This window comes from Triticum urartu, unplaced genomic scaffold (genome assembly GCF_003073215.2).
Source record: "Triticum urartu cultivar G1812 unplaced genomic scaffold, Tu2.1 TuUngrouped_contig_6533, whole genome shotgun sequence".
Lineage (NCBI taxonomy): Eukaryota > Viridiplantae > Streptophyta > Magnoliopsida > Poales > Poaceae > Triticum > Triticum urartu.
In genome coordinates this window covers 1-11,457 of record NW_024117302.1, presented here as the reverse complement: position 1 = coordinate 11,457, position 11,457 = coordinate 1, and the positions used below count along the sequence as shown (strand labels likewise).

Sequence of the window (11,457 nt, the reverse complement as noted above, 5' to 3'; positions counted from 1 at the left end):
ATGACGAACATGTGCAGTGGGTTTTTTGGTAATGTGTGAACTTGCTTTTCTCTCTTTTCCATCTCTTGTGCTCTGTATACCAGTGTATTTCCATTATGCTTAATGAAAAGGGCATAGCCCGATTCAAATTTTTTGTTACAAAACATTTAAAAATGAATGTGAGCCAAATGCAGCTAGTACTAAACATTTTGCGTATATTATATGGCAATCTACGATGTTCCGTTTGGCAGTTCAAACTTCACGAGCTCATGCCGAATTAGCGTGCAGACCCGTTTACTGTTTTTCGAAATCATTGTTGTTTTTCGAAAATTGTTACTGTTTTGTTAAAATCAGCACTGTTTTGTAAAAGTCATGGGTATTCACATGAAGACCCAACAATACTCCTAGTGCCGCCCATGTGCCGAGGGTACTTTTGGACTAGTAAATATTACCAAAACTCCCTAAAAAGTACCCCTGGGCTAAACACCCTCTATAAAACAGAGTATAAAATGGGCAAAACTTGTGTAGTACTACTAGAAAAACAAACTACATGTCCGCGGTGCAATAAGGGTAGTTGAATCCTGGTGTTATAACTCTGGCGTTCACGGAGGAACATTTAAGGTAGGCCCCTTTTTGCCCGACCAAAGAAACATCTTGCATCACTATGCCATCGCAATGGACAGCGCTGCTGCAAATGAATTTCACCGCGACTTTCGATGAACTGGTTCCGTGTATGTTGTTGTAGCGTATGTCACTTATGGCAACAGCTGATTCCTGACAAAAAAGAAAAGTTTTGCTGTGTGTTAAACAATTTTTTCTAAGGAGGATGTTAAAAACTTGTCAGCTGCTACTCTGCTAGTAGAAAGATGTGGATGAGAAATTATGGAAAGAGATTTGGATTTACAGTACCTCTTCGGAGCATGGTTTCTTGGAGTCACAGTAGTTCTGGTCAATGATGATAGGGTTAGTGACATTGTACATCTTTATGTCTTGGAAAATAATCCTCTCTGCAGACCCTTCTCCTCCCTGTCAGTGGAATCATAAGAAGCATTGACCCCGTAAGCGTAGAATATACTATACTAGTAGTATTTGTAATGGAGTGGCAGATGATTGTACGGGCGAATATTCAGGCAACTGAACTGTATTTGTAACGAGAGCACGTAGAGTACTACCATGGTGCTCAAATTTCAAAAACGCAAGAGATTTTGGAGGTTTCCGTGGCATGGCAGCGAGGCGAGGAGGTCATGCATTACCTGCCATGTTTTGATCCGCACACCGTTGGTTGTGCCCACCAGCGTGGCCTTCTCCACCAGCACGTCAGAGACATGGGCCCGCGATTTGTTCGCTCCTAGGCTGCCAATGCTGCCGGGCGACGGCAACCAATGCCAACAGAACGTCAGAGGCTCAGAAAACCCTTTGTACTACAGTGTCTTATATCTCAGTGGCTTCTAGCGAGCGTCAAATTCAAATTAGTGTTGACCATTTGGACAGTGGAGGCGTCAAATACAAATACGAACCTTATTCCATGGCCCGGCCCACAATATATGCCTGATGCCCACACAAACTCAGAGCCAGACACAATGGATATGCAGTCATCACCTGCAGGAAGTTCACAATAGCAAGCAAAGAAAAACTGTTACCAACCAAAGCTTGATGATGTTTTCATGCATATGTATCTGCATTGGAGTGTACCTGTGCTGATGATGCAGTTGGTTATGGACACCTCTCTGCTGTTGGATACGTGGATCCCGTCGGTGTTGGGGCTCCACCCCGGCGCGGTGACGAACAGCCGCGAGACGGCGGCTTTCCAGCAGTTGGCGATCACGACGTGCATCTGCATGCTGTCCTTCACCTCCAGGTCGTCCACCACCAGATGGTCGCAGCTCCTGAAGTACAGGGCCTGCAAATTTTGCACACCGATGAACAACATTCCCTCCCGGTACTACGTACATATGCAACCAGGAGAAGTCTCGGGGTCAAGAGCGTACCGTCGGGCCGGCGACGCATTTCTGACGGAAGAGGGGGGAGAAGATGCAGGTTCGGCGAGTCAGGTTCCCTCTGTCGCAGAAATGTACTATACAGCGGAAGCGGAGGTAGGGGGAGCACGCACTTACCATGGATTTGTTGACCTTGCACGAGTTGATCCACCACTCCTGCCCGTGCCCGTTGAGCGTCCCGCCGCCCATGACGTGCAGGCTGTCGACGTCCTCGAACGTGATCCACCGCTCCCGGCGGGCGCCGGCCACCCCCCCCGCCCGGGTCGGCCGCGACCCCCCCGCCCCGGGCGTTCCCCGCCCAGCCACACCGACCGGTTCGACGGCGCCTCCAGCGTTCCCCTGATCTGGTCACCCGCGAGACAAAACGTCACGCACAGAGCATGCAGAAGGAGAGCGGTATGCGTAGTATCGTGATCGATCAGCAGTAGACTCACCATTGCCGTGATCGTGGTAGCCCTGCAGGGGCCGGTGAAGCTGACGGGCATGAGGAGGTAGGCCTTCCCCTCGGGCACGAGGAGCAGGGACGGGTCGGAGGAGGAGTTGCAGGCGTCCTTCCACGCCGCGAGAAACGCCTGTAACGCACGCACGGGTCATGACCGGAGTGCTTGACTGTTACATGGAGAGCTCGGAGAAAAACAGAGCAGCTCTGGGTGGCTAGCTGGTTTCACGTACCTCGGTGGCGTCGCCGCCGGCCGAGGCGCCGTAGTCGTCGACGTCGAATACCATCGGCGGCGGCACTGGGCTGAGATCCCGCGCACCGGCGTCCGGACTCTCTGCGGCCGGGCCATAGGCCGATTCGGGAGGGAGGGCTACGGACTCCGAACTGGCGTGCGGAAACATGTAAAGAAGAACTGATACGGTAGTAATGGAGGCCAAGAGAAACTTCCTGGGACCCATCGGTGCAACTCGGGGAGGAGATCAACTCGGTGATTATGGAGGAGGAGAGGAAGGGACGAGCACCTCGCAGTTGCAGATAAATATATAATCGTTCCTCTTGCATTGTACTGCATGTATAGGACGTGCAATTACTGCTGGCCTGTTCATCTTGGATCACCATCCTGATCCGATATGCTGATGAAGGAAATCTAAGGGAGAGATGAATTGGTTGCCATTCACGTGGTAAATGTTTGTAGAATAATTAGCTAAAAGCAAGTAGGACTAGATTGATGCTAAACTTAGCATCCGATGGCAACTGATAATAATTGTTTTTACAAAAAAATTTTAAAGTTTTCCTTCTTTTATCACTCACTACCGTCTTGTCATAATGCGATGCCAAGCGATGGAGTAAGTTACCTATCTTTTCATTTTATCTAAAAATGGAGTAAAAAAAAAAGAGAAAAATTATGTTTTTGGTCCCTTAAATTCCCCAAAAATATAGACTTGGTCCCTCAAGACTTTTGGTAGACATTTGGTCCTACAAGTCTCAAAACCGAGTAACTTTGTTCCAAAATCAGATTTTGACCACGTTGACCAGGTTTGGTTTCTCTTCTAGTGAGCATGACCCTGCACTTTTCAGTCATACATCTGACAGTAAATTTGAGAAACAACAAACAAATCAAAAATGCTAATATTTTTGGCATCCAATATGCTCAAGTGCTCAAGGTGCGTGCTAATTTTCATAGTGTTTGAACACTCGAGGAGCTCATAGCAAGAAAAATAATAATACAAATCTACTCTAGGTGAACTGTAAATATAGCAAATAAATAAAGAAAAACTTAAATGTTGTGGAAACCAAGATGCTTGGGGTGCACTAGGTGCATGTAAAGTTTTGTGGTCAAATAACATTCGAGGAGATCTATAAAAAACAATTTTTGGCTTTTTTATGAGCCATAATTTTTTTTCACGAGCTCCTTGAATGTTAAAACACCACACAAATATTCATGCACCTAGCGCACCCAAGAATCTCGCTTTCCACAAAATTCGTGATTTTTGTGATTTTTTTGCTATTGTTTGAATTTACTGTTCACATAGAATAGATCTGTATTTGCTCCGAGCTCCTCGTGTGTCCAAACGCAACGAAAATTTGCACGTACCTTGAGCAGTTGAGCATATTGGATGCTCAAAAAAAATATCAGTTTTTTTACTGTTTTTTTAAATTTACTGTTCATCGATCAAACCCGGTGAGCGTGGTCAAAATCTGGTTTGGACCAAACTTATCCAGTTTTGAGAACTGGAGATCCAAATGTCTACCAACAAATCTTGAGGGACCAAGTCTAAACTTTTGGGGAACTTGAGGGACCAAAAACATACTTCTCTCTAAATTTAAAATATTCCATCTTTGATTTATTACCACCTTACAATAATGCGATGCCAAGTAATGGAGTATCACTCAAAAGAGAGGGGTGATTTAATGCGTCCACCTTCTTATGAGGAGTTCGGCTCTAAGAGTGTTCATCTTTTTTCTTTGAAAAAAGTTGCTTAAACAAACCCATGCGATTCAGGAAAAAGGAAAAACTTCCCATGGTTACTGATGTGACGAACAAGCCGCTCATGGCCTGGTTATTCGGTAAGGATCCCCTAATTCTCATGAAGGCAGATGCGAAAAATGCAACTTCAATGTGAAAAAAATATTAGACACATTGTTCTAACAAAGTTCAATTGGTGAGTGTGCCTAAGTCCGATACTTTTTTAGTCCTAGCACGGATACTGTTACTAAAGTTGATATGGTCTGGATCTAAACATTGATAGTGAGGCTCTAACAGACAAATGCCTTGCAGTACCGGTGTGGATGGGCATGTAGAAGGGATGATTTTATTCACTTCCATGAGCGCACCATTATTGGAATTTGAGGTTGGAAGGAGAAGAAATACACATACAAGTTGTGCACAATATATTCAGTTTATGTTTTGTCTATCTTTAAGATCTCGAAGAGTGTTTGCAAAGGCATGTCTAATATAATTGCGAAGTTCTGACAGGATGATGGTGATCAAAGCAATAATAGTGCTTCACATGGTGGAAATTGTGCTCCCCGAAAAGGATGGGAGGTTTAGGCTTATGAGATTTCCATTCATTTAATTTAGCTTTGTTGGCCAGGCAACGTTGGCGGTTTATCATGAACCAATATTGCCTCTGCCCTCGAGTGTTAAGGGCTATTTTTTCCCCGTACTCAAGTATTGGACGCCTACCCGAAGAAGGGATCCTCGTTAACCTGGCAGAGAATCATCGCGGAAATTCAAACTTTGAAGATGGAATATACTTGGAGAATTTGTAATGGACGCTCGATCAATATTTATTGGGATACTTGGGTCCCCTCAAGCCCTTCAAGAATGGTGATGACTGATAACCCACAAGTATAGAGGATCGCAACAGTTTTCAAGGATAGAGTATTCAACCCAAATTTATAGATTCGACACAAGGGGAGCCAAAGAATATTTGAAGGTATTAGCAGCTGAGTTATCAATTCAACCACACCTGGAGATTAATTAATTATCTGCAACAATGTGATCAGTAGCAAAGTAATATGATAGTTTTGATAATGGTGACATCAGTAATAGTAATGGTAACAGTGACAGTAGTAGTTTTGTAACAAGTGCAACAGTAACGATAGCGGTAGTAACTTAGCAAGGACAATATAAGAGAAATTCATAGGCATTGGATCGGTGACTTGTTGGATGATATTCATCATGAGACAGTTATAACCTAGGGCGATATGACACTAGCTCCAGTTCATAAATATAATGTAGGAATGTATTCCCTAAATAGTCATACGTGCTTATGGAAAGAACTTGCATGACATCTTTTGTCCTACCCTCCCGTGGCAGCGGGGTCCAATTGGAAATTAAGGGATATTAAGGCCTCCTTTTAATAGAGATCCGAAACAAAGCATTAACACACGGTGAATACATGAACTCCTCAAACTACGGTTATCACCGGGAGTGGTCCCGACTATTGTCACTCCGGGGTTGCCGGATCATAACACGTAGTAGGTGACTATGACTTGCAAGATAGGATCTAGACCATGGATATAATGGTGATAACATAAACGCTTCAGATCTGAAATCATGGCACCCGGACCCAAAGTGACAAGCATTAAGCATAGCAAAGTCATAGCAACATCAATCTCAGAACACAGTGAAGACTAGGGATCAAGCCCTAACAAAACTAACTAGATTACATGATGAATCTCATCCAACTCCTCACCGACCAGCGAGCCTACGAAGGAATTACCCACTCCCAGTGGGGAGCATCATGGAATTGGCGATGGAGAAGGAATTGGCGATGGAGAAGGGTAAATAAAAGGGAAAGCAAAAGCGAGAAAAACTATTTACACGGGAAAGCTCCCAACAAACAAAAGAAGAACAAGGAAATCTTTTTGGGTTTTTCTTTTTAGTGCTACAGCTAAGCATGCATAGAAAGTAAATTAACTACAACTAATTTTTTGGGTTTTTTCTAAGGTTTTTCAAACACACAAGAAGAAAGCAAGAAAATAAAATTAAGCATGGATGATACAATCAAAAAGTGTAAACACCTACAACTGGAATGAGATGTGTGAACATGAATGTAACGTCGGTGAGAAACACGTACTCCCCCAAGCTTAGGATTTTGGCCTAGCTTGGTAATCGATCAGTAGCCTGGATAGTAGTAGGGGTGCTGAGGAGCGGGCATCCATGCATCCCACTACTGAGGCTCCTCTGCTGCAGCCTGATCGTTCCGATAGGCGATGATGTCCGTAGGCATAATCCTATATCCGCCCCTGGCAACAGGATCAAACAAAGCAGGAGCAGGCAATGGAATAATATCACGAGTCTTCACACTAAAAACCAGGTTATATGGAACAGGTATGTTAGCAGATTCAATATCGGTAAAATGGTGATGATCCATGGCTGCACGATCTAGGTAAATCTTGGTCAGAGGGTAAGCATGAAGGCGTACCTCAACATTAAAGTGAGCCGCCAAAGGAGTAGCGAAAATCCCATCATGTATTTTACCCTTGGACTTATTAACATGGAGACGACGTGCCACAATAGCTCCCAAGCTATAAGTGTTGTCGCCCTCTAGTGCACGACATAAAACAGCAAAGTCTGGTGCGTTGAGCGCACCTACTTTTTCTCTAGCTAGCAAACACTTAGCAACAAATAAAGCAAAATAATGCAAGGCAGGAAAGTGTATGCTAGTGGCAGTGACGGCCGCCACCCCTCTCTCATCTCCCACTATCAAGGGACGATAAAAGGCCTCAAACTCTGCCGGCCTAGGCTCAACTAGGCTCCCGTCAAAAGGAATCATGCATATGTTACAAAATTCAGTAAGTGGTATCTGACGGGTTTCAGCATATAAAGTAAACTGCACCTCAGGAGGATTATTCCTAGGAAAGAAATTAAAATTTTGAACAAAGGTGTTTGTGAGGAGATGATACTGTTCATATTCAACTGCGATGAAGTCGGTGAGGCTGGCATTAGCAGCATATTGTGTAAACTCTTGCAGGATTCCAGCCTCTTCCATGAACGGGGTGTGCGGCTATTCGCACGGCCGTACTTCCACCAACCTCTGGGGATGGAGATCATTGTCAGACGACTCCCCAATAACTCCCTTGGAATTCTTCTTGGAACCAAACTTCCTAAAGATATTCATGTTTTTCCTATGAACAAAAATTCTGAAATTTTTAGTCCACAAAATTTCCTCAACAAAACTTCACAAAAATGATACCAACTACTCATAGGGATACATAGAGGCCATAGCAAGCATTCAAACTACTTAGAACTCTAAGAATTCAACATGCAAGCTCATCTACAGCAGCACCAAGAGTAGCTAATTATTCAAAATATAAACAACTAAAAAAAACTAATTGAACAAACGGTGGAGTCACATACCAAGCAATAGTCCCCCAAAACAATTTTGGAAACGGAGATTCGAGCAAAGAGATCGAAATCCGCGGGTTTGAAAGCAAGAACACGGGAGAGAGAGAGAGAGCAATGGAGAATTTTTTCAGGAGGTAGGTGATGAGGTGGTGTAAAGAGATAAGTGAGGGGGCCCACGTGGAGACCACAACCCACCACGGCGCGCCTGGGGATCCTGGCGTGCCTAGGTGGGTTGTGCCCACCTGGTGCACCTCCCTATGATGTTATTTGCACCAAATTTTTTTAAATATTCAGAAAAAAGCCGTATTAAATTTTCAGGGCATTCCGAGAACTTATATTTTTGGGTCATTTTTTATTGCACGGAAAATTCAGAAAACAGACAAAATATGGCATTTTATATTATTTAACTAATGAAAACAGAAAACAAAAGGTAGGGACATAAGGTAGTGCTTACTAAATTCATCAACTTCACACCTCTCAAAAATGATCCATTAATAAGGTTGATCAGGTCTTATTAACAACCACTTTCGATTAGCATGAAACCGAAGAACTTTCATAAATCAACAAGTTACCTCAAACGGGATATGAATGTGCCCAATAATAAGCATTTCATATTTTTTTGGCAGTAGGTAGAGGTATTTGAAAACTTCCAATAATGATTGTCGGAGACTTTCCAATAACATTAATACCATTCACTTGGAATTGTTTCTTCAGAAAGTGCACCATATGCTCATTACCATTGATATGAAATGTGACCTTGCTTTTATTGCAATCAATAACAGCCCCTGCAGTATTCAAGGAGGGTCTACCAAGGATAATCGACATGTTGTTGTCCTCGGGCATCTCAAGTATAACAAAGTCAGTCAAAATAGTAACATTAGCAACAACAACGGGCACATCCTCACAAATACCGATAGGTATGGCAGTTGATTTGTCAGCCATTTGCAAAGATATTTCAGCAGGTGTCAGTTTATTCAAATCAAGTCTTTTATATGAAGATAAAGGCATAACACTAACACCGGCTCCTAAATCACATAAAGCAGTTTTCACATAATTCTTTTTAATGGAGCAAGGTATAGTTGGTATTCCCGGATCTCCAAGTTTTTTAGGTACTCCATCCTTAAAAGTATAATTAGCAAGCATGGTGGAGATTTCAGCTTCCGGTATTTTTCTCTTATTAGTGATGATGCCTACTTTGCATAAGGAGGCATTTTCAAGATATCAGTCAAGCGAGTACGCAAAAAGATTGGCCTCGACATTTTAGCAAAGCGTTCAAATTCTTCATCATCTTTCTTTTTAGTTGACTTAGGTGGAAAGGGCATAGGTTTTTGAACCCACGGTTCTCTTTCCTTACCGTGTTTTCTAGCAACAAAGTCTCTTTTACCATATCTTTTATTCTTAGGGTGTGTGTTATCAAGATCAACTGCAGGTTCTATCTCAACATCATTGTCTGGTTCTTTATTATTTGTTTGAGTGTCTTCATGAACATCATCATTATCTTTTTCATTATCAGAAGGTGAGTGTTCACTACCAGGTTGAGTTTCAGCATCAGAGATAGAAACTTCATTATCATTTTCAGGAGGTTTCTCTACTTCAGGTTCACTAGAAGCATGCAAAGTCCTGTCATCTTTCTTTTTCTTTTTCTATTTAGAAGGACTAGGTGAAGTGGTGTTGTTCCTTTGTGAATCCTGTTCAATTCTTTTTGGATGTACCTCAGGATAAAGTGGTTCCTGAGTCATTTTACCTCCTCTAGTTGCAACTCTAAGAGCAAAGTCATGTATATTATTGTTCATTTCATATAGCAACTCTCTTTGAGATTTAGCAACTTGCTCTAACTGGGTTTGTAGCATAGAATCATGCTTTCCAACACCTCTAACATCATTTGAGATTCTAACACTCAACGAGCAATCATACCAGAATTGTATTTTAATTGTTTCATAACATTTGCATTGAAGTGATCTTGTTTTCTAATATAGTTTTCAAACTCATAAAGGCATTGGCTAGGGTGCATATTGTGAGGATTGTCATTATCACTGAATTTCATAAGAGAATTTACCTCTACCACCTTAGGTGGTGGTGGTGTATTAAGCCCATGTATTTCTTCAATAGGAGGTAAAATTTTAACATCCTCGACTTTAATACCTTTTTTCCTTCATAGATTTCTTTGCCTCTTGCATATCTTCTGGACTGAGATATAATATACCCCTCTTCTTCGGAGTGGGTTTAGGCGGTGGTTCAGGAAGATTCCAATCATCATGATTTTTCAATATGTTATTCAATAATTCTTCAGCTTGCCCAATAGTTCATTCCCTGAAAACACAACCAGCACAACTATCTAGGAAATCCCTAGAAGCATCAGTTAGTCCATTATAGAAGATATCAAGTATTTCATTTTTCTTAAGAGGGTGATCAGGCAAAGCATTAAGTAACTGGCAAAGCCTCCCCCAAGCTTGTGGGAGACTCTCTTCTTTAATTTGCACAAAGTTAAATATTTCTTGTAAATCAGCTTGTTTCTTATGAGCAGGGAAATATTTTTTAGAGAAGTAATAAATCATATCCCGGGGACTACGCACACAACCAGGAGCAAGAGTATTGTACCAAGCTTTAGCATCACCCTTTAATGAGAACGGAAATAATTTGAGAATAAAGTAATAACGAGTCTTCTCATCATGAGTAAAAAGGGTGGCTATGTCATTCAACTTAGTAAGATGTGACACAACAGTTTCAGTTTCATAACCATGGAAAGGATCAGATTCAACCAAAGTAATTAACTCTGGGTCGACAGATAATTCATAATCCTTATCATCAATAAAGATTGGTGAAGTAGCAAACTTAGGATCATATTTCATTCTAGCATTCAGAGATTTTTCGTTATACTTGCATAGTAATTTCTCTAGATCATCTATATCCTTACAAGCAAGAATATCTCTAGTTGTCTCCTCATTCATAACATAACCTTCCGACACCTTAGGCAATTCATATCTAGGAGGGCTAGTTCTAGCAGGTGTTTTAGGAGTTTCAGTTTCAAGCTCATCATCAGATTCAACAACATCATGTTGAATTACTCTAGCAATTTGTTCATCAAGAAAATCACCAAGTGGCACATCATTATCATCAAGCAAGGCATTAGCATCATCATAAGTATCATTCATAGAAGAAGTAGCATCAGCATTAACTTGCGACATATCAGGATTAATAGCATGTGGTGGTGTTGCAAGTTTACTTATAACAGAAGGTGAATCTAAAGCAGAACTGGATGACAGTTCCTTACCTCTCCTCGTCTTAGAGGGATAAATCTTAGTCTTAGCATCCTTCAGATTCTTCATAGTGATAAATTGATAATAATCCCAAGTGACTCAACAAATATAGCTATGCTCCCCGGCAACGACGCCATAAAAAGGTTTGATAACTGATATGTCTCCGTCGTATCTACTTTTCCAAACACTTTTGCCCTTGTTTTGGACTCTAACTTGCTTGATTTGAATGGAACTAACCCGGACTGACGCTGTTTTCAGCAGAAAGCCCTAAACTCTCTCGGGAGGGTTGATCTGGAGTCCGTTCGGGGCTCCGGAGAGGGGAATCCATCGCCATCATCATCATCAACCTTCCTCCATCACAATTTTAATGATGCTCACCGCCGTGCGTGAGTAATTCCATTGTAGGCTTGTTGGACGGTGATGGGTTGG

The 11,457-nt window shown here is 42.2% G+C and overlaps 1 protein-coding gene across 1 annotated transcript; it reads right to left on the bottom strand.

The window, feature by feature from the left end:
• Window positions 1-343: 343 nt before the first annotated feature.
• On the bottom strand, window positions 344-2,901 carry LOC125530750 (polygalacturonase-like). Its single transcript, XM_048695150.1, has 10 exons — window positions 2,649-2,901; window positions 2,411-2,548; window positions 2,268-2,320; window positions 2,094-2,211; window positions 1,968-1,988; window positions 1,672-1,879; window positions 1,497-1,578; window positions 1,233-1,341; window positions 889-1,005; window positions 344-753 (listed from the first exon to the last, which is right to left on the bottom strand). The coding sequence occupies exons 1-10, from the start codon at window positions 2,871-2,873 to the stop codon at window positions 526-528; spliced, it is 1,299 nt and encodes a 432-aa protein (XP_048551107.1). The 5' UTR covers window positions 2,874-2,901; the 3' UTR covers window positions 344-525.
• Between the last annotated feature and the right edge of the window lie 8,556 nt (window positions 2,902-11,457).

What these genes read in the sequence shown, in the direction of transcription:
- LOC125530750 (XM_048695150.1), bottom strand. Translation starts at nt 2,873, where the DNA reads ATGGGTCCCAGGAAGTTTCTCTTGGCCTCCATTACTACCGTATCAGTT. An exon ending in CCGGCGGCGACGCCACCGAG is followed by an intron (nt 2,549 to 2,648) that starts GTACGTGAAACC and finishes CGTGCGTTACAG; the next exon opens with GCGTTTCTCGCGGCGTGGAA. An exon ending in GCAAGGTCAACAAATCCATG is followed by an intron (nt 1,989 to 2,093) that starts GTAAGTGCGTGC and finishes CTCTTCCGTCAG; the next exon opens with AAATGCGTCGCCGGCCCGAC.